This window comes from Prionailurus viverrinus, chromosome D3 (genome assembly GCF_022837055.1).
Source record: "Prionailurus viverrinus isolate Anna chromosome D3, UM_Priviv_1.0, whole genome shotgun sequence".
Classification (NCBI taxonomy): Eukaryota; Metazoa; Chordata; class Mammalia; order Carnivora; family Felidae; genus Prionailurus; species Prionailurus viverrinus.
In genome coordinates, this window is record NC_062572.1 from 86,788,539 (window position 1) to 86,812,361 (window position 23,823).

The 23,823-nt window shown below is 38.7% G+C and overlaps 2 protein-coding genes across 9 annotated transcripts in view; one reads left to right on the forward strand and one right to left on the reverse strand.

Annotated features, from left to right (window-relative positions):
- TMX3 (thioredoxin related transmembrane protein 3) overlaps positions 1–262 on the reverse strand; it is a 45,470-nt gene extending 45,208 nt beyond the window's left edge. Inside the window, exon 1 of one of the 3 annotated variants that reach the window (XR_007145720.1) lies at positions 13–195. Coding sequence is in view for 1 of the 3 variants with exons in the window: in XM_047827199.1 (XP_047683155.1) it covers positions 13–262 (250 nt within the window). In the remaining 2 variants the exon portion in view is untranslated. Of the gene's footprint in view, positions 1–12 lie in introns of all 3 variants that reach the window. The other 2 variants (XM_047827199.1, XM_047827200.1) reach the window with 2 other exon arrangements.
- Positions 263–383: 121 nt separating this feature from the next.
- Positions 384–23,823, forward strand: part of CCDC102B (coiled-coil domain containing 102B) — a 305,511-nt gene continuing 282,071 nt past the window's right edge. For 5 of the 6 annotated variants that reach the window (XM_047828886.1, XM_047828877.1, XM_047828881.1 and 2 more), the window contains exons 1-2: positions 1,104–1,256; positions 3,104–3,221. The gene's annotated coding sequence lies outside the window, so the exon portion shown is untranslated. Of the gene's footprint in view, positions 527–1,103; positions 1,257–3,103; positions 3,222–23,823 lie in introns of those variants that run through there. The other variant, XM_047828878.1, reaches the window with a different exon arrangement.

Here is a 23,823-nt window from a genome sequence, read left to right on the forward strand (position 1 = left end):
CGAGGTCCTTACCAGTGGCGCAGAGCCGCAGGCCGGCCCCACGTCTCCTAGGTGCCATACTCGCCACGGGAGAGCTGCACAAGCCGCGGAGAAGAAAGAGACACCGGCGGCCGAGGCTTGAGCTCCCGGAAAGGGAAGCTGGCCTTGGCCGCGCGGAAGGGAAGCTCTGCACGCAGGGCGGGGGCGGGGCAGGCGGGCCTCCTCTACTCTCCCAGGACCTCGCCGGCCTCCGCCTCTGAGCATGCGCGGAACCGCGGCGCATGCGCAGAACCGCAGCGCTTGCGTAGTTGCACCTTGAAATTCTGTGCGCCTCCGGCGACCTCCGGGAGCGTGGGAACCTAGCCTACGGGCGCTTTCCTGTGGGGGCGGAGCGGCGTGTAGAGTCGGGGGGCGTTTCCGGGAAGTTAGATGCCAGCTAAACTTAGAGGGTACAGTGAGGTAAACTCTAGCGCTGCTTGAGGTTTAGTTCGGCTAGCACTTTGGCTTGTTCCTCGTGGACAGCGAGCGATCAAATTCGTGAAAAGAGGTGGGTGTCAGCAGGTGTCAGAAAAATGGAAGCCTATGGATTGCAGTCTGAGCCCCCGTACATTTCCAAAATATGGACTCTTCGAACCTGTTTGCAGAATGAGATACCTACTCTGGTGCTAAGCGCCATTAATGCGGGTTTTTTTGTTTTTTTGTTTTTTGCCAACTAAAGGGGTTCCGTTAAAAAAAGTCTTTTCTCTTGGAACCTGAAAAATTGAAGTTGATCTTATGATGTAATTGATAATTTGCACCTGTTTTCTGATTATTTTTTATAAGAGTAAGATATTAGAAAATACTTGTTGCTATTTTTCCATACACAACGACAAATATTTATAAATATTCCTGCCGCAATCACTACATCTGATTTAGATGAAAATTTCATCAGACATAAAATACCAGAGGATTTAGATTAAATCAATTTTGAACATGTGTTATGAGAATAGAAATGGATTATGATGTCACCCAGTTCACTTTAGGTTCAAGATTCCAACAGGCAGTGATCTCATAAATCTCTATTCCTAATTGCTAGAAGATTAAATTATGATCTGATTGAGACCAGGCCCTAGATGTCATCCATTTTATGCATACAGCATGGTATCCAGTGCAGGCCTTCAGCAGATTCAAACATTTTTTAATTGAGTAACTAGTTTATTCTGAGTTCAACATACAGAAATAGCTAATCCTCCTACGGTTCTCAAAATACGGATCATATATCCTGCGGCTCAGAAAAGGTAATTTACTTAATAGGTCTGAATGATGGAGTTGCCATTTGAAACAATGTTTCAGACTCAGCTGTTGTTCTGCTTGTAAGCCCCACAGGGCCTCCCAGGATCTCTTTACCGCTGTAGAATTCTCTCCCTTCGTTTTCCTCCCCTTTTCAGTCAACCTAGTTGAGCTAATGGTACGAATGTTTGACCAATTTCCCTGGGAGTTATGCTAGGTTCTTCCCAACTTCGTAAGTAAGGCACTCACTGTATGAGTTTCTGTACATAAGCTTAAAAACAGGGAAATCAAAAGTGTTCGAAGGAGGAGGTACAGGTTTTTTCTTCTTGATCTGAGTCCTAGGTGTATGGATCTGTTCACTTTGTGAAAACGCATTGAGCTCTGCCCTGACAGCTATGTACTTTGCTGTATATGCATCCTAACAATGAAAGTTTAAGAGCAAATAAAGCTACATAAGTTTTTTTTTTTTATTTTTAATGAAAAGGTGCTCATTATATGGTGTTAAACGGGGCTTCACAAATTGGAATCATTTACCTGGAGAACCTGATAAAGCAGGTTTCTGAATACTCCTTAGAGAATCTGAACCAGTAGGTCTGGATTTGTGCTTCTCACAGCTTCCCAGGTGATTCTGTTGCTCTGGTCTGCAGACCTCATTTAGTGTGGAAGGAAAGTAAATTCAGAAAATACCATTCATTTTAGATTGCTTTGTGTAAAATACATGAAGTAAAAAAAAACATGTAGAAATAAAAATCAAGTTTTTTATAGTTATTTCTTGGTGTCTAATGGTTTTATTCCTGGTTTTAAATGGTATTTTTAAATGTCTAATTTATAATTTGGTAAATATTATTAGATATAACCCACATTAAAGAAAGGTCTCTGGAGTTCTCAATGTATTTTTAGGAATATACAAAGGCCCTAAGAACAAAAGTTTAAAAACAAAGTGGACATTTGTAGAACTCTGCATTAAACAAGTAGGTAATGGATGTAGTAACATATATTGAAGAGGTAAAAGAAAAGCATATCATAAAGTAAGTTTCAACGGATTGAAAAAAGTGTGGTGTTATCAATCTGTTCTCTGACTACAACAATAAGATTATAAGGCTATAGAAGATAAAAATATCTCCCACATCCGGAAATTTAAAAACACTTATAAAGAACATCTTTGTAAAAAAAAAAAATAATAGGAACTAAAATATACCTAGAAGTAAACAAAAAATATGCCTACAAAAATTGTAGGATGCAGCAAAATCTCAGGGAAATGTATAGATGAAAATACCTTTTTATTTTAGAATGAAAAAGATGAAAATTAGTGAACTAAAAAGTCTCCTTAAGAAATGGGTGGAAAAAAAAAACAGGAAAAGGATGGATGGCACAAAAGATACACAGGGATGTTCATTTTGTTTTATTTGCCAGAAACTGCACTGAGAACATAACATTGAATAAACCGGACCCTGGTGCCGTTCACTTCCTGGTGGGTCGCAAGAGTTATCACTCATAAGGCTTATATATTGAGGCAGGCAGTGTTCTAAATGCTTTACGTGTGTTAACTCATTTAGAAAGGAAAAGAAAGATAAACAGAGACTCAAAGGAAGTCCCAAAGCATGTTTTTTTTTTTTTTAAGTTTATTTATTTTGAGAGAGCACGTGTGCATGAGCAGGGAAGAGCCAGAAAGACCTGGAAAAGAGGGAGACAGAGAATCCCAAGCATCCCCAATGCGGGGCTCAATCCCACGAACCATGAGACCATGACCTCAGCCAAAATCAACAGTTGGACACCCAACCAACTGAACCACCCAGGTGCCCCACAAGTAGGTTTTTTGAAGCAAGCGATAAAATGGACACATTTCTTGTTTTAGGGAGTCCGGAAATAGAGAGCATGAGAAAACATCTAAATCCTCTCCTGGACACCTTCCAAGAGGCAGGCTGAATCATCCTTCAGCCCCAGAGAAGGGGAAGCCAATTTCAGGTGTTCAGGTAAGGAAACTGCACACATCTCGTTTCCCCTGTCTACATGCCAACTCTTGAAGGAGAAGGCCCCAGTTAGCGAGTTGGGAAAGCAAAAGAGAGAGAAGGTCAATCAAGACCCCCAGTCCCACTGTGAGTTTCCAGCCTAAAACAGTCTCTAGGATGGGAAAGAGAAAACTTTTTGATGGTAAATCTAGTTCAGAATTTTGTTAATACTAAGGACTGAGTATACAAGTAATTGAATTGTGCTTTCAACTTAATTACATCTTGTATCCAGATGGGCTTGTTAGAATTTTTATCCAGAGATCGGGGAAGAATACCTACACAGAAATATTTAAAGGAATGATGGAAGGAAATCAGTTATTTTTATTTTGTTGCCATTATAGTTTATTCAGTATAATTACATTAATATTAGGAACAGAAGAGGGACATAGATACAGACAGCAGAGGTTAAAGAGAGAAACAACTTTCACACAATATAGACAAAAAATTAAACAAAATTGAAAAGTTATAAAAATAATAATTTACCAAAATCACTTCAAGACCTAGGAGGATAATAGGATAATCATGAAAGAAACTGAATCAGAATTTTTAAAGTATCTTATAAAAAAGGTGCTATCCAGCTTTTATGAAAAAAAAAAGTCTGTTACAAACTCTTCCAGAGAATAAAAAAAAAAATAGGAAACTCCTCAATTTGTTCAAAAGGTGAGTATAAACTTGGTTTCAAAACCAGAGGAGGCATTTGTGAGAAAGGAAGTGTACAGATCATTCATGAACAAAAATGCAAAATATGCCAAATAAAATGTCATCAAATGGGATCTAGCAATACACCAAAAAAGATTAAACTGAGGTTTCTTGTCCAGAAAAACCAATTGTGTATTAACACCAGGGGGAAAAATTAGTGTAAATATTCCACAATTTACAGATAAAAGATGAAATTTATGTAACATTTAAATAAATGCAGTAAAATAATTTGAACTTGGTACACATCAACCTTCAATCACGATAGTAAACCGGAACCAAAGGAGCAATTTTTCAACATAATATTCTGTTCAGGTTAATGTCTGGCAGTCCTGGAATTAGCCTGAGCTGTTTTGCTATAGAAGTTTCTGTTGGGCACTAACCTCTACTTGCAACACCTGAAACATGCTGATTAATAATGTTGCTTTCTAACTATGGACACAAGGAGTTTTATGGTGGTTTTTTAACAACCTGTCAGCGTTGTGTATTGGTAAGAGTGAGATCAATGGTTTGCATCTTGTCTTCATGAGATCCCCCTCCCAGAGAGCTCTGCTGTTGAGGCTGATTTTGTACCAGGAATATGCATATGCAACCAGCAAAATATTAAAAAGCCCACTGAGATTCCTAGGCTCCCTTGTTCCAACGTGTCTTATGCATGTGCAGGGGGTTCCTGATTCAAGAGAGAAAGTGCTTATTACAACAATGACTGTTACAGAAGATAGAAGTTTTGTACCGGGTCTCTACAGACCCCTTGTTGTGAGACAGCCTTTGACAGCGATCCAAACTCTTACTTCAACAAGGTTGTTATACAATAACAACGTGGTTGTTATACTATAACAACGTGGTTGTTATACTCTGATGAGTTATAAAGTATTATTACTTGGCATCCTAACAGCCTTCTTAATTGAATCCTATTTTAGTGCAGTTGGCATTAGAGGTGGGGCTGCTTAGCAGACTTTTGACTCATTCTTTGCCAAAAATATGGCGTAGGCATTATTTAGAAAGAAAAAGGATGACTGATAATGGGGATAGAAAGGAACTACTTATGCGGACAGGATTGTCCCGCTAGGCTTGGTTCAGAGTAGCATAAGCTTTGAAGTCAGTGACTGATAGTAAGACTTTCCATGACAGAAATGACAGAACCTGAATGCCAGGAGCTAGCAAAATTCGAAGACAAGTGCAAACTGATGGCAGGTTGGCTGAATCAGTTCCTACTTGCTGCTTTCAACATGAGCCAGAGGGAAGGTTCAGAGTCTCCTTCAACTCCATCCTCTCTTGCTAGCAAATGGAGCTCCAACCAAAGGAACGTAGGCACTATAACTTCTGATGGGTCAGCTAAGCCTGCGAGACCCACTACAACCAAGAAGGTAATTAGTGCTGTTGATGATGGAGGAAAACCATAAAGTAAGGTATTACTTGGTAACAAAATGGAGGCCTTTTGTAGATGGTCATAAGCATTGTCCTGATGACCTTTGTTAAAATGGTTCCTGAGAGTTTTAGATTAAGTAGCAGTGTCTCTGGTTTTTAATACTGTGGAGTGGAGAGGATTTTTGCACTCATCCTGGATCTTCCCTTGGCTGCTGTCTTCCTAGGGATAATTCAAGGAATAGTCCTTGCTGATTAGAATGGATTCAGGCAAGGGACATTCCTACTAGAGAAGGGTAATTCCTCTGCCCCTCTCTGTCTTTTAAATAAATGTCAATGTCTGCTGAAGTGGCAGAAATGCTGCAGATGGGGACTGTACTGGGGGGGGGCTACAGGACAATGAGATAAGCCATGCATGGGATGCCCCTCACTCAGATTATAAGGAGCCCTACCACCGTGGACACCATATGTGATATTTCTCTTAGAGCTCAGAGGATGTAAAGAGGCAGTTTCCAGATCCCCTGTCCCAGCTTCCTTCTGTGAGACTTCAGGATAATATAAAGGTTACAGTTTTACAAAGGAAGGACAAGAAAAGGACAAAAATGAAGAACTACAACTCAACACCAAAGACCCACAAATAACCCGATTAAAAATAGGCAGAAGACATAACCAGGTGTTTCTCCAAATAAGACATCCAGATGGCCAACAGACACATGAAAAGATGCTCAACATCACTCATCATCAGGGAAATGGAAATCACAACCACGAGATATCACCTCACGGTATGGCTAAAATCAAAAACACAAGAAACCAGTGTTGGTGGGAATGTGAAGAAAAAGTAACACTTTTGCATTGTTGGTGAGAATGTAAACTGGTGCAGCCACTGGAAAATAGTATGGAGGTTCTTCAAAAATCTAGAAGCTGAATTACTATATGATCCAATAATTCCATGACAGGGTATCTGTCTAAAAAAAATTAAAAAACACTAATTCAAAAAGAAATGCACCCCTATGTTTATTACAGCATTATTTGTAATAGCCAAATTATGGAAGCAACCCAAGTGTGCATTAATAAATGAATGGATAAAGAAGATGTGGAATGGAATATTACTCAGCCATAAAAAGAATGAAATCTTGCTATTTTTGTTTTTCTTTATTTAAAATCAATTTTTTAATGTTTATTTTTGAGAGAGAGACAGACAGACAAAGCATGAGCAGGGCAGGGGCAGAGAGAGAGGAGACACAGAATCTGAAGCAGACTCCAGGCTCTGAGCTGTCAGCACAGAGCCCAAGGCGGGGCTCGAACCCGTGATCTGCGAGATCATGACCTGAGTGGAAGTCAGACACCTAACTGACTGAGCCCCCCAGGCGCTCCAGAAATCTTAACCATTTTCGACAACATGGATAGATCTAGAGGATATAATGCTAAGTGAAATAAGTCAGAGAAAGACAAATAGCATATGATTTCATTCATGTGGAATTTAAGAAACAAAGAAAACAAACACAGGGGAAAAAAAAAGAGACAGAAAAACCAGACTTTTAATTAATAGAAAACAAACTGATGGTTACCAGAGAGGAGGTTGAGGGATGAGTGAAGTAGTTGATGGGGATTAAGAGTACAGTTATCTTTATGAGCACTGAGTAATATATAGAATTGTTAGATCACTATGTTGTATACCTATAACTAATGTAACACTGTATGTTAATTATACTGGAATAAAATAAATAAAAAGTTAAAAAATGAAAATAAAGAAAAGCCCCCTCTCTTCCTAAAAAAGAAAAAGACAAGAATTCAGGACTGAATGATGTGGAAGTGTTTAGATGGTTAAAGTAAAATGGCATTAAAAAAGAGGAAATTGGGCCACCTGGGTGGCTCAGTCTTTTAAGCATCTGACTCTTGATTTTGGCTCAGGTCATGATCTCACGGTCATGAGATTGAGCCCTCTGTCAGCCTCTGCACTGGGCGTAGAGCCTGCTTGAGATTCTCTCTTTTTCATTCTCCCTCTGCCCCTCTCCCTGCTTGTGTGTTCTCTCTCATAAATAAATAAATAAATAAGGAAATAAATAAAATAAAATAAAATAAATAAATAGAGGGGAAATTGGAGTGTCCGCTGAAACCTTGATAGATTTTTAAAGAAGCCAGTAAAACACAATTGCCTATCCTCAAGCTTCTCAAGATATAAAAATATCAAAGCATATATACGTATCTTGTCTGAGTGTAGAAGATTTCGACATAGAGAAAAGTTTTCATGAGCCTACAGCATCAAGTTCTAAAATACCAATTTTTAATACTAAGGCAAGATACCATTTTTCTATTTACTGCAACTGAAAACAACAGCAATTTATCTCACAGTTCTGCAGATTGGAAGTCCAGTAGACTAAACTAGTTGATCTGCTCTGGGTCGCACAAAGCCAAAAGTCAAGGTGTCAGAAGGCTCTGGGAAAGAACCCACTTCCAGGCTCGTTCATGTTGCTGGCATAATTTGCTTCCATGTGGTTGCAGGACTGTGGCCCCTGTTTCCTTGCTAGTTCATGGCTGGGAGTTCTTCTCTGCTTCTGGAGAGAACTTTCCTTGACTGTGGCCCCCTTCAAAGCCAACATCAGTGCATCACGTCCTTCCCAGGTGTCATATCCTTCTAACTTCCCCTTCTACTTCAACCTTCTGACTCTTCTTTCTTCTGTTTTCATGGGCTTGTGTGGCTACTTTGGGTCCACCTGGATAATCCAGGATGATCTCCCTACCTTAAAATCACTCATTAGCAACCTTCATTCCATGTGCAAAGGCCTTTCAGAGCAGTGCCTAGATAATTTTTCTGAGTGAATAAAGATAGTATGTGAATCTTGAGAGGAATCTTAAGAATTTTTTCTACTATAGGCAGTGATGGAAGATAGAGCATTACAAGAAGGACAGGGTCTCCTGACCAAATCAATCCCTATGGGAGCACCATAGGGATGGGCGAAATGATCTGCAGGTGTAGAAGAAGTTCTTTTAGGTCAGCTGGTCATAGGATCACTGCCTAGGTCTACTAATGAGCCCCTCGGGGGTGATAGAATAAACTTAGGGGAACAGGGAGATGCTACTGTAAAAAGGAATAAAAATTAAAGTCTCATTAATAGTTGAAATACATGATTTTAAAGAGTATACTGTGGGGATGTCTCCCTCACCTGAATGTATAATTGGTATGCATATAATGATTGGCTAAAAAGTCTTCCTCTACTGCTAAATTGAGAAAAATAAATGATTTGTAGATCTGCCCTAAATCCAGTACTAATTGGATATGAAAAATGGGAGCTGTTAGAGCTTTCTAAGCCTATTCAAATAGTTAATTTGAAAAGCTATTATATGCTGAGGGCAACAAAAATTTACTGCCTTAATTAAGGACATGTTAGATGCAAGTATGTTAGTACCTATATACACTCACTCTGCAATAAGCTGATGTTGCCAGTGAGGAAGGCCGATGGCTCCTGGAGGGGACTCCAATAAAAAGTAACCCGAATAGCTTCAGGTATGTTCCAAAGTATTCAAGTGCTGAACAGATTGTTTCAACAAGCTGAAGGTGACCAGTTTTCTTTAGTTGACCTGGCTAATGCCTTTTTTCAATATTATTTGCTAGGGAGCATCAATAGCAACGTGCGTTTGTGTGGAATGGTTTCCAATATACATTTGCCTCAAGAATATTTGGACTCCTCTCTGCGTTGTCACAATGTATGAGGCAGATCTAGTGTAATATAACCATACAGTGTTCCTGTGGACTATACTGATGATATTATGATTATTTCTGAAACTGGGAACCAAACTAATAGCAACTTCATTGTGATCATGAGTCATATGACTGGTCAAGGATGGTTATTTAACCCTGAAAAAAGTTCAGGACATTGTACAGACTATAAAATTTGGGAGGAGTGCATGGCTAGAGTGTCCTGTTACACATAGACCACTAAGAATAAAATATTATTGTTCCCTGACCCATAGACTAAACAAGAGACCTAATATCTAATTAGTTTATTTGGCTCTTGGAGAAATCCTATCCCCCATTTAAGGATACTGTTGGGCTTGATCTATTTAAATCACCTGGAGAAGGTCATATTTGATTGGAAGCCTGGAAGCCTTCCTGGAACTGGAGAAGCTATAGCCCAAGTTATCCTGTTTGCTCCTTATGTTACTGCTAAGACATCAATTGTGTGCCACCCATCCCTGCCCCCGCCCCTGGCCAAATTCATATGTTGAAGCCCTAACTCCTAACGTGATGGTTTTTTAGAGATGTGGTCTTTGGGATATAATTAACTTTAAATGAGGTCATGGGAGGTAGGACTCCCATGATGGGATTAGTGCCCTTATAAGAAGAGAAAGAGATCTGAGAGCTCTCTCCTCTCCTCCATATAAGAACACAGCAAGAAATCAGCTGTCTGCAAGCCAGGAGGGATGCTCTCATCAGAACCCATCTGTACTGTCACCCTGATCTCAGACTTCCAAGCCTCCAGAACTTTGAAAAATTAATGTCTGTTGTTTAAGACACCCAGTCTGTGGTATTTTGTTACAGCTGCCTGAGCTGATCCATATAGGTGCTAATGCTGAAACGATACTTGAAATGTCAGCCACCTGCTTTGATGCAGACTCAGGTCTTTGGAAAAAACCCATAATCGTAGTCAACAGTGACCTCTGGGATTTTGGGCTAGAAAATTATCTGGCATATTTCCTCGAAAGACAGTAATAAGCTAGTTATTGGGCATTTACTAAGACAGCCCCATTAACTGAAGCACATAACATTGTATCAATTCCTGAATTACCTCTCCTGTGATGGGTAATGTCAAAAAAGAATCCCAACAAGGAGACAAATGCCCATCATAAAATGAAAATGGTATTACAGAAGCATTCTGCCATGGGGCATAGTGGGACTCAGTGCATTCATGAGCACATAGGCTATTTTCCACTAGGACCTCATAAAAAAGCTATCTAAAGATTTGCCTGCTGATATTATCGAAGTGTCTCACCTTTCCACCAATTTCCCAAGGATGTTAGGGAACTGAGCTGGTTCACAGGTGGCAGGTCCAGAATAGAGTGTCATGGCCCCATGGGGAAAGCAGTTACCCTGTGCTAAGCAGACAGTAACCTCTTCACAGAAGGAGGCAAAAGCAAGTGAGAAGGCCAGTGGGCTGAGTTACAGCAAGGAGACTTCTAGGAACAAATACAATTCCTACAATTGGGTGCATACTTATACTTGGACTGTTGCTTATTTGTGGACTTGCCATTTGGTCTGGCTGGTGGGCCATCGGTAACTGCACAATAAAGAGACCCCTGTGACAGGTACCACTCTGTAGAAATCACTATGGCAATTCTGACTGCAATCAAAGTAGAACCTATTCACATTCACCAAAGAACTCCTAGTTTCTCTACGTGGCTGGAATCCACTGATGCTCCAGTGCTATCTCTTGAAGTGGCAAACTGAGGCCATGTAAGGACATGCTAGAATTCAAGTCATGCTGTGATAGGCTGAATGGCGACATATACCACTGGGCTCTGCTGAAACTCCAGTCATTATTAAAATTGTGCTACAACACAGAATGGGAAAGGCAACAGGAACAGGAAAGGCAATCCTGGGGAATGTTTCTAGGGAAGAAGAGCCAGCACATTACATGCAAGCCAGATCATACTCTTTCCCTATTCTTTCAAGAGGAATTGAATGGAATATATAGGCATGATACATATTCTTAACTTGGCCTTGCCTGCTCAGTAACTGAAGCCACCGCTGCTAAAACCACCTGAGGATTGAACAACAGAAACAAAAATATTGAGCCAGTTTGGGCCTTGTAGCTACAGTCCTCAGATCAAACTAAAGCTTTAAACCTGTTGTACCAACAGCACCTTGCAGCTGTGCTGTGTTATCACTGCAGGCTTAGGTGAGGCAGACGTGGCCTGAAGTAGGCAGATCAATTTAGTCTCTTGTCTCCTGCCTTGAGCAGCCTCATTCATTTACGTCAGAGTGCCCTAAAAGAATTATCTTCCTCTGTGGACTTTACTGTATTCAAAGAGTTGGGAAATACTAGGGTTCATAATAAGGATCAATAACATATGAAAATTTATTGTTAAGGGTAAAAAAATGGGAGACTTTCCTTTAATTTCAGCAACCAGATAAGAAGTTTATTATTACCACACCAATGAAATATTGCACTGAAAATCTTGACTTGGGTAGTAAAATAAAGAAGAAAAAGGGACAACATAAGAATGAGAATAAAAGGAAACCAGCATTAATCTTACATAAGACTATTTATATTGAAAAAGGGGAGAGTTAAGATGACAGAGGAATAAGGGGACCCTAAGCTTGTCTCGACCCTCGAACGCAGCTAGATGGTTATCACATCATTCTGAACACCCAAGAAATCATTATGATGACTGAGAGATCAAACTGCATATCTGCAGGTTGAAAAACAGCTACCTCGTGGAAGGTAGGAGCTGTGGAGAGTTGATTTGAGGGAGAAAGGATGCCCTTTCTCATGATTGCTGTGAAGGAGAGGAGTCCTGATCATGGAGGGAAGAGCAAGAGAGAGAAACAGAGAGAGGAAAAGTGAAAACAAGGGATTGCACAAGAAAACCTTTCCCCAAACCATTGACTGGAAAAGGAGAGGGACTGACTATGCACACTTTTATAAGCAGCAGGGCACGAAGTCTGAAGTTTTAGAAGTCCGTGCCATTGCCTGGGCCGTGCCTGGTGGGCTCAGTGGTGCTCTGGTGGGGAAGGAGGACAGAGGCCTGGGAGCGGACAACTGGTCTAAGGGTCCTCTGGGTCAGGCTGGGAGAGACAGTTCCCCTTCTTGGAGTTCATTTGGGAGTGCTGGCAGAGCCTCTCTGGGGTCAAAACAACCGGGAGCAGCAACATGCTGCCCTGATCACTAGCATAGGAACACAGACATGGGCTGAGGGCCGCAAGCCTTGGTGCTCACTTTTTGCTGTGTTTTACCGGAAACGCTGAACTTCTGCACAGTTATGCGACCACTTTTCTGGGACAAACCAGCACCACCACGGCGTGGCTAGACTCTCCCCTGGAGAATCAGCACAGGTCTGTGCCACGTGGGTCCCTAAAATTTGAAAGTCTGAAAGCCAGCTGTGTGCCTGAGATCAAACACAGTGGCATTGTGCTTTAGACAGAGACAGAGGCAGGGATCTGATGGAAGACAGGGACACAGGAGGGGTGATCATTTGCTCTTTTGTGAGGGCTTCCTGAAGAGTGATGGGTGTGAAATCCCCAGTCCAGGGAGGAGAGAGTGGGGTGATGCCACTTCCCCAGCCTGTCAGCACCGACCTACTTCGGTGAGCAACACACGACCACCCAGAGGAGGCCAGAAGTGCTGACACAAAGCCCTGCCCCCCAGCACCCTGCAGGTGCATCTCCACCTAAGAATCAGGATCAGCACAGCCAGAGCCTCCCTGAGAAAACTAGCACAAAACCCTCACATGCACCAAATTTACTGATCATAGAACACTACAAAACCTCAGCTCTAGGGGAAATGGGATCTACCTGCTTCTTTTTTGTTTGTTTTTTGATCTAGCTTCTTTTAACAAGCGGATGAAAACACACCTGGTTAAAACTTGCCACACAGTGGACAAGGTCTAAACACCCCTCATTTCACGAAAGGAGAAACTCTGCAGAGGACTGACCTGAGGGAAGGAGCTAGCAAAACACAACAGCAGAGTACACACTCTGAAACACCTCTTGAAGCACCAGGCCCAAGGCAGTACAGGATCCCTCCTCCTCCTCCTCCTCCTCCTCCTCCTCCTCCTCCTCCTCTTCTCCCTCTTCCTCCTCCTCTTCCTCTTCCTCCTCCTTCTCTTTCTTTCTTTTCTTCTTCTTCTCCTTTTCCTTCTCCTTCTTCTCCTTCTTCTCCTTCTTCTCCCTCTTCTTCTTTTTCTTCACCTCTTCTTAATATAGCCATTACTCTCAGGAGCAAGAATGTAACCAGCTTTCCTAACAACCACATAAGAAAATGTGACCTAGACAAAATGATAAGAAGGAGGAATTCACCCCAAAAGAAAGAGCAGGAAAAGAAGTAATGGCTAGGGATTCAATCAATACAGATATAAGTAAGATGTCTGAACCAGAATTTAAAATAACAATTATAAGCATACTGACTGGACTCAAGAAAAGCATAGAAGACATTAGAGTATCTCTTACTTCACAGATAAAAGAACTAAAAACTAGTCAAGCCAAAATAAATGCTATAACCAAGGTGCAAAATTGAATTGAATAGATGCAATACAATAAGGATGGATGAAGCAGAGGAACAAATGACTGATATAGAAAATACAATTATGGAAAATAATGAAGCTAAAAAGAAGAGAGAAAGGAAAATATTGGATCACAAATGTAGACTTAGAGGACTCTGACTCCTTAAAACATGATAACATTCATATCAGAGGAGTCCCAGAAGAAGAAGAGAAATTTGAGCAAATTACAACTGAAAACTTCCCTTATCTGGGGAAGGAAACAGGTATCAAAGTCCAACAAACACAGAGGACTCCCACTAAATTCAACAAAGCCAGCCATCACCACGACAGATCATAGTCAAATTCACAAGTTACACAAACCAGGAAAGAATCCTGAAAACAGCAAGGGAAAAATGCCCTTAAACTACAAGGGAAGATAGGTCAGGTTCGCAGCAGGTCTGTCCACAAAAACATGGCAGGCCAGAAGGGAGTGGCATGATATGTTCAATGTGCTAAATGGGAAAAATATGTAGCTAAGAATACTTTATCCAACAAGGCTGTTATTCAGAATAGAAGGAGAGATAAAGGGTTTCTCAGACATACGAAAGCTAAAGGAGTTTGTGATTACTAAACCAGCCCTGCAAGAAATATTAAAGAGGACTTTTTGAGTGGAGAAAAAAGACCAAAAGCAACAAAAACTAGAAAGGAACAGAGAACATCACCAGAAACACCAACTTTACAGGTAACACAATGGCACAAAATTCATATCTATGAAAAATCACTCCAAATGTAAATGGACTCAATGTTTTGGTCAAAAGTCATAGGGTACCAGAATGGATTAAAAAACAAGACCCATCTATATACTGCCTACAAGAAACTCATTTTAGATCTAAATATACCACCTGCATATTGAAAGTGAGGGGATGGAGAACCATCTGTCATACTAATGGACATCAAAAAAAATCATAAGCCATACTTATATCAGAGAAACTAGATTTTAAACCAGATATAGTAACAAGAGATGAAGAAGGGCATTATAATATAATTAAGGGGTATGTCCATCAAGAAAGAAGATCTAACAATTGTAAATATTTATGTCCCTAAATTGGAAGTAGTCAAATATATAGGTCAATTAATAACAAACATAAAGAAACTCACTGATAATAATACTATAATAGTAGGGAACTTTAACACACCACTTATAGCAATGGAGAGATCATCTAAGCAGAAAATCAACAGGGAAACAATTGCTTTGAATGACACACTGGATGGATGGACTTAATAGATACGTTCAGAACATTTCATCCTAAAGCAGCAGAATACACATTCTTCTTGAGTGCCCATGGAACATTCTCAATAATAGGTGACATACTGGATCACAAATGAGCCCTCAACAAGTACAGAAAGATTGAGATAATACCATGCATATTTTCTGACCACAACGTTGAGAAACTTGAATTCAGCCACAAGAAAAAAACTAGAAAAACCCCAAATGCATGGAGGTTAAAGAACATCCTAATAAAGAATGAATGGGTTAACCGGGAATTTAAACAAGAAATAAAAAAATACATGGAAGCAAATGAAAATGAAAACACAACAGTCCAAAACCTTTGGGATGCAGCCAATGTGCTACTAAGAGGGAAGAATATTGCAATAGAGGCCTACATGAAGAAGCAAGAAAAGCCTCAAGTACACAACCTAACCTATACCTAAAGGAGCTAGAAAAGGAACAGCAAATAAAGCCTGAATCTATCAGAAGAAGGAAACTAATAAAGATTGGAGCAGAAATAAATATAGAAACAACAACAACAACAACAACAACAAAACAGTAGAACCGATCAACGAAACTAAGAGCTGATTTTTGAAAAAATTAATAAAATTAACAAACACCTAGCCAGACTTAATCTCAAAGAAAAGGGAAATGACTCAAATAAATAAAATCACAAATTAAACAGGAGAAATCACAGCTAAAACCACAGAAATACAATCAATTATAACAGAATATTACAGGGGTGCCTGGGTGGCTCAGCCAGTTAAGCATCTGATTCTTGATTTCAGCTCAGATCATGATCTCCTGGTTTGTGAGTTCAAAGCCTGTGTTGGATTCTGCATGAGAATGCGGAGCCTGCTTAGAACTTTCTCTCTCCCTTTCTCTCTGCCCCTCCCCCATACACGTATGCATTCTTTCTCTCTCTCAAAAATAAACATTTTTCAAAAAGAACGAATTTTAAATATGAAAATTTATATGCCAACAAACTAGGCAATCTGGAAGTAATGCATAAATTCCTGGAAACATACAAACTACCTAAACTAAAACAGGAAGAAACACAAAATTTGAACAGTTTTATAATCAGCAAAGAAATTGAGTCAGTAATCAAAAATCTCCCAACAACAAAAAAAAAGTTCCAGGGTTAGATGGCTTCCAAGGGGAATTCTACCAAACATTTAAAGAAGAGTTCATACCTATTCTTTTGAAGCTATTCCAAAAAATGGAAATAATTTCCAAACTCATTTATGAGGCCAGTGTTACCTTGATTCCAAAACTAGACAAAGACCTCACTAAAAAGGAGAATTATAGGCCAGTATTTTTGATGAACATGGATGAAAAAATTTTTGAGATACTAGCAGATCGAAGCCAACAGCACATTAAAAGAATTACCATGATCAAGTGGATTTATTCCTGGGCTGCAGGTTTGGTTCAATATTTTCAAATCAATCAACGTGATACACCACATTAATAAAAAAAGATAAGAACTATATGATTCTCTGAATAGATGCAGAAAAAGCATTTGACAAAAATATAGCATTCATTCTTGATAAAAAACCTCAACAAGTAGGTATAGATGGAATATACCTCAACATCATAAAGGCCATACAAAAGACCCACAGCTAATATTATCTTCAATGGGAAAAAACTGAGAGCTTTTTCTCTACAGTCAGAAACAAGACAGAGATATCCACACTCACCATTAATATTTAACATAGTACTGGGAGTCGTAGTCTCAGCAATCAGAAAACAAAAAGAAATGAAAGGCATCCAAATTGGCAAGATAGAAGTCAAACTATCACTATTTGCAGATAAAATGATACTTTATGTAGAAAACCTGAAATACTCCACCAAAAAATTGCTAGAAGTGTATATGAATTCAGCAAAGTTGCAGGATATAAAATCAATGTGTAGAAATCTGTTGCATTTCTATACACCTACAATGAAACAGCAGAAAAATAAATCAAGAAATCGATTCCCATTCATAATTGCACCAGAAACAATAAGAAACCTAGGAATAAACCTAACCAAAGAAGTAAATGATCTGTACTCTGAAAACTATAGGTCTCTTATGAAACAAATTGAAGAGGACAGAGAGAAATGGAAAAACATTCCATGCTCATGGATTAGAAAAACAAACATTGTTAAAATATCTGTACTACCCAAAACAATCTACACATGTAATACAACCTCTATCAAAATACCACCAGAATTTTTCAAAAATGTAACAAACAGTCCAAAAATTTGTATGGAATCACAAAAGACCCCAAATAGCCAAAGCAATCTTAAAAAAGAAAAGCAAAGATGGCGGCATCACAATTCCAGACTTCAAGCTGTATTACAAAGCTGCAGTCATCAAGAGAGTATGATGCTGGCACAAACACAGGCACATATATCAATGGAACAGAATAGAGAACCCATAAATGGACCCACAACTATATGGTTAACTAATCTTCAACAAGTCAGGAAAAAATGTCCAATGGAAAAAAGGCCATCTCTTTAACAAATGGTGTTGGGAAAACTGGAAAGCAGCTTGCGGAAGAATGAAACTGGACCAGTTTATTACACTATACACAAAAATAAATTCAAAGCGAATGAAAGACTTTACAAAAGAATTAAATATGAGACAGGAAACTATCAAAATCCTAGAGGAGAACACAGGCAGCAACCTCTTTGACCTTGTCTGGAGCAACTTCTTGCTAGACATGTCACCACAGGCAAGGAAAACAAAAGCAAAAATAAACTCTTGGGACTTCGTCAAGATAAAAAGCTTCTGCACAGTGAAGTAAACAATCAACAAAACTGAAAGGCAGTCTATGGAATGGGAAATGATATTTGCAAATAACATCTGATAAAAGGTTAGTATCCAAAATTTATAAAGAACTTCTCAAACTCAACACCCCAAAAACAAATAATCCAGTTAAGAAATGGGCATAAGACATGAATAGACATTTTCCAAAGAAGACATCCAGATGGCTAACAGCCACATGAAAAGATGCTCAACATCATTCATCATCAGGGAACTACAAATGAAAACCACAATCAGATACAACCTCATACCTGTCAGAGTGACTAAAATTAACAACAGAGGAAACAACAGATATTGGTGAGAATGAGGAGAAAGGGGAACTCTCTTGCACTGTTGGTGGAAATGCAAACTGGTGTAGCCACTCTGGAGAACAGTAGGGAGGATCCTCAAAAAGTTAAAAATAGAACAACCCTAAGGACACCTCGTGGCTCAGTCAGTTAAGCTGTTAAGTTCTAACTCTTGATTTGGGCTCAGATCATGATTTCTCAGTTTATAAGATCAAGCCCTGTGTCAGACTCTGCACTGATACTGCACTGCACCCTCTCTCTTTCTCTCTCAAAATAAATAAGTAAACTTAAAAGAGAACTACCCTACGATCCAGCAATTGCACTGCTAGCTATTTATCCAAAGGATACAAGACATAAATACAGATTTGAAGGGATGCATGCACCCTGATGTTTATAGCAGCATTATCAACAATAGCCAAACTATGGAGAGAGCCAAATGTCTATTAACTGATGAATGGATGGAAGACATATGGGGGATACACACACACACACACACACACACACACACTGGAATATTACTCAGTCATCAAAAAGAATGACATCTTGCCATTTAGCAATGAGGTGGATGGAGCTAGAGTGTGTTATGCTAAGCAAAATAAGTCAGTCAGATAAAAACAAATACCATATGACTTCACACATATGTAGAATTTAAGAAACAAAACAGATGATGAACATATGGGAAGGGGAAAAAAGAGAGATAGAGGGGGTAAGAAACAAGCCCATAAGAGACTCTTAATGATAGAGAACTGAGGGTTGATGGAGGGATATGGGTGGGAGATGGGCTTAATGAGTAATGAGTATCAAGGAGGACAATTTTTATGATGAGTACTGGGTGTTATATGTAAGTGATGAATCGCTAAATAAAAAATAAGGGAAGAAAATTAAAAAAGAAAAAGAAAAATGTGAACTTTTTGTAGTTTCAACATGGCTTCATATCTCAATAAAACACAGCATTGGTCAGTGTTCCAAACTGCAAGTTACAAAAACTAACTCAAGCGAGCTTGAACAAACAGGGTAGTGGGTTTCATGGCTAATGGGCTATCACGTGGAATCTAAAGGCAGCCTTGCATCTGCAGGGCCTGGAGCTACCAGAGTCAGGAGGGACTCTCTTGGCCTCTTCTCTGCTCCATTCTGCTGCATTCATCATTCCCTGCAGACTAGATATCTCCTCTTCTCTATCTACATGATAAATGGAAGTTGGATGCTCTGTACCTCCCAAACCTGTGCCTCTTAAGTTTCAGCAAACAGCCCAGATAGAAACAGAACTCTTGCTCCTACTTCTCATTTTCTAAGAGAAAAAAGTTGCCCAACTTGGGGTTGCATGTTCATCCCTGTTCTGTCAGCTGTGGCTGGAAGCGGGGTAGGACTATGATGCAAAATATTTGTCAAGAGCTCCTGATTCCTGTTGGGGTCTCAGCAGGGATGGGCAGATACCCCAAAGTGTCTCTACTTACAGATAAAACATACAATAATAATTTTTTTAAAAAAACCCATGTTAATTATTAGTACTAGTAAAGGTTTACCGAAGTGGGTAGGTATCAGATCACTATACAAAATGTAATTGTGTTTCTTTAAAAGAGCGATAAAGAGAAAGCATACATTTTAAAAACATATCATTAATATTAACAAAAAATGTTGCCTTCTAATAAACTAAGGATATGTGACAGCCATATGAATTGTAAACATTACTTAATTCAACTAAAAAAGACCCCAATAAATGGAGACAGAAAACACTTTTCGTGGAGAGAAAACTCAGTATCACATAGAGATATCTCTTGTCTCCTAGATTACTTATAGACTCAGTGACATATCATTGAAAATCTTAAGAAGTTTGACATGTTGGTAAAAATCCATATAGAAGAACAAATGTCCACATATATCCAAACATTCATTCAGAAAAAGAGGAAGATGAGAAACCTATTCTGCTAGACATCAAGACTTGGGGACGATTAAGTATTGGCTCAGGGATAGACATATTGACTAATGGAGTCAAATAGGTAGCTCAGAAGCAGATTCCTGTGGAGTTGAGAACTTGACACATGAAAAAGATCACACTGGAGAAGACAACTTACAGCACTGACATAATTTAATATCCATAAAACGAAGCAATTGATTTGGATTCAAATCTTATACCACTAACAAAAATCAATTCCAGCGAGAAAGAAAACAGATGAATAAGCAAAATATTAAAATCTATAGAAGTAAGTATATGGGAATATCTTTGAAACTTTAGTGTAGAAAATAATTTCTTAACACAAAAATTGCTAGTCAAAAGGAAAGGATTGATATATTTATCGAAAGATACTATGGAGAAAGTGAAGCAAAAAGACAACAGAGCTTGAACTGTTATGTGCAAGATACACAACTCTGAGAGGATTGATTTTTAAAAAATAGAAAAAACTATAAAGCAGAGAACATAACAATGAACAAAATGAAACAAGCAAAAAAAAAACAATAAGCAAAACATAATGAATAGGCATTTTACAGAAGAGGAAACACAAACATCAACAAATATACAACGATGCTCTACTTTATTTAAAATGTGCTAAATTCAAAATAAGAACTTCTTGATATACTGTTTGACTTTCATTTTTTTTAATTTTTTTAATTTTTTCAATATATGAAGTTTATTGTCAAATTGGTTTCCATACAACACCCAGTGCTCATCCCAAAAGGTGCGCTCCTCAATATCCATCACCCACCCTCCCCTCCATCCCACCCCCCATCAACCCTCAGTTTGTTCCCAGTTTTTAAGAGTCTCTTATGCTTTGGCTCTCTCCCACTCTAACCTCCTTTTTTTTTTTCCTTCCCCTCCCCCATGGGCTTCTGTTAAGTTTCTCAGGATCCACCTAAGAGTGAAAACATATGGTATCCGTGTGACTTTCGTTTTGTATGTGGTTGTGGAACATTGGGAATTCTCACACTGTTGATATGAGTAAGATTTATATTTATGAATAACATCTATCTATTTTTAGGATGTTTTAATACTAAATATAAATGTAAGGTTTCATCTAAATAAATTTCTTGATTTACAAATTTCATATTAGATTCCAAGGTACCATTATAATAGGTCAGATTCTCTTACTCATTACAAATATAGAAATATAAAAAATATTAATGCTCTGTTTTCTTTTCCATAAAAAGTATCTATATTTACATCCTAGTCTCCCTAGGGTTAAAAGGTGCTAACCTAATTATGGAAGTCAGTTAATATTCCAGTTAATTAGGTTATCTGCTTCTAGAGAGTTAGCCTAAGGGAATAACTTAGATTCTTGTCTATGACCCTGAAGAAACACTTTGAATCTTCTTTTTAATTATTATGCCAATTTTTAAAATAATTTTCAGCACAAGAGTCACTCAAGTGGTAATTCTGTCTTCTTATGGAAGTCTGCAACTCCACCTAGGATATGCAGCTGATTAGAACATTTTTATCTGTAAATATCTTTTCCCCTGAATTTTAAAGACTTTAAAACATTAATGCAATCTTATTCTCCTTCCTATTCTTAAAAGCATGCAAATCTTACTGATTTTAATGACAGCAGATTGATTATGGATGTCATATATTGTGATCTGATTTGATATTATACATATGAGGCCATTCTTGAGACAGAAAAGGTCTTCTAAATGATGTATTTAATATTTACTAGAATATGTGTCATTCATCAACATATAAATATGTCAACAATACCAAAAAGACTGACAAATAAAATCCAGTAGGAATATACTGAGTATATTCTGATCTCTTGACCCTCTTTGTTGTATTTAAATTAATATTTATCTTTGTGTATAGTGGACTCAGGACTTTAATAGATTTAGTGTTTTTTAATTAACCACAATCATTATTCCATTTTTGATGCTCAAATTGTCACCATCAAACCTTTGTAATTTTGTCCCTGTGTCTTTTTTATCTGATTTTACTAAACCTGGAATGAGATCTTGCCTTCTGATAAGAAAGGTCTATACTTTCTTATACCTTCCTTCCCCAGACATGGAATCACTTATCCTTCCAAAAACCCTGGTTCCTTTTCACAGCAAATTGATTTTATAACTGTAATCTGGGTTTCCTTTTTATATATTAGTTTGGTCCCACCTGAAATTCCATTGACTCTAGGCCATGTCAGTGGGAAGAGGGAGAAATTATCATATTAATAATTGCATATATATTATATATGTACAGCTGACCCTTGAACAGCATGGGTTTGAACTGTGTAGGTCCACTTATACATGGATTTGGCTTTCTTTTTGAGTAAATTTACAGTAAGGTACTGTAAATATATTTTCCTTATAATTTTCTTAATATTTTTGTTTTCTAGTTTATATTATTATAAGAATACAACACACAAAATGTGTTAACCAACTGTTTATATATGGGTAAGGCTTCTTACACTCAGATTTTTGACTGCATGGGGATTGGCACCCCTAACCACTGTGTTGTTCAAGAGTCAATTGTATGGGGAAATACATATGTGTTATGTAATCTGCTACATAATAATGTCAATTCAGGTATATATCAGTTGTCAAATTCATTTGGAGGAGGGAAGCTCTTCCAACAGACCATTGTTCTTAAGACTCTGAAATCTCTAAACACCATTTCCATCCACATCAGTAGAAGTTCAGAAAATTATATGATTCCATACTCTTTTTGCTAGAAACATTTTTTTTAATAAGCCTGTGATTATATCTCATATCCAAGGAGAAGGGTTTATGGTTTTCCAGATTTAAATTTTAGTGTCTATTAAATATTTCCTGCTATGTTTCTTTCAAATAGAAAAAAAAATTATCAAGCCTCTGACTTTATTTATTTATCTATTTATTTATTTATTTCAGTGTTTATTTACTTTTGGGAGACAGAGAGAGAGAGAGGGAGAGAGCGCACAAGCGGGGGGTGGGGCAGAGAGAGAGGGAGACACAGAATCCAAAGCAGGCTCTAGGCTGTGAGTGCAGAGCCCAGCATGGGGCTTGAAGTCACAAATTATTAGATCATGACCTGAGCCAAAGTCGGATGCTTGACTGACTGAGCCACCCAGGTGCTCCTCAGTCCGCTGCCTTTCGTGTTCTATTATTCCGAGGAACTTTCTGCATTTTGATACATATTCAGTTATTCAAACATTGAAGTTCAGAGAGTGGAAGAGTTAATTTCAATAAAATATACTGTTTAAGGAGAGGAATCTTGAATCTCTTTTATGTGGGCCAGATAAAGTTTATTGGACTACAAGGCTTCTGTGTGAGTACACTGTGTATTTTAAGTCTTTGTAGGGTGGACCCCAAGAGTGCTCAGGAAATAGTAATCAAACCTTGAAGCCAGATTCCTTTGGATGGGTGTTTGGCATTTTCTTGAGGGTTTTTAATAGGCATATCTCCTGGTTATCCGTCTGATGTAACTCTCACCTACCCACAGATCACATCTATTCAGGGTTGAAGGTTTCCACTTTTCTCCTAAATGTTTCAGCATATCATGGCTCCCCGAACTATTGATAGAAAACTATAATTTTGAGTCATCTCTGCCATGCCAATTACAAATTTTCAGACCAGGGCCCATAACAGTTTAATATCCGTGGAACAAGGTTGGGGAGGGAGCTGCTTCCTGATCCTTGAATTGAGAACCTCACATAGAGTGATCTAGCCTAGGGACAAAATGAAGACATTCAGTTGATAAGGAGATGTAAACACTGGGGAAACCATTGTAAAAGACTAAACAGACTCAGTTTACCATCCTTCTGTGAATTCACAAGTCTTTCTAATCTAAAGCAGCTCATAAATGGCCAAAGCCATCCAGGTCTTACCCAGGTAGCCAAGGGAAGAGGATGAGACGGGCTGGAAAGAAAGACCTAGTGTCCTACCTCTCACATATTCTGTTTTGGTCCTGGAAGCTAAGAGCACAGACTCCCATTAAACCATAAGTGTTGTTTACTAAGAAACACATGGTAAATTAAATAAAGGAGA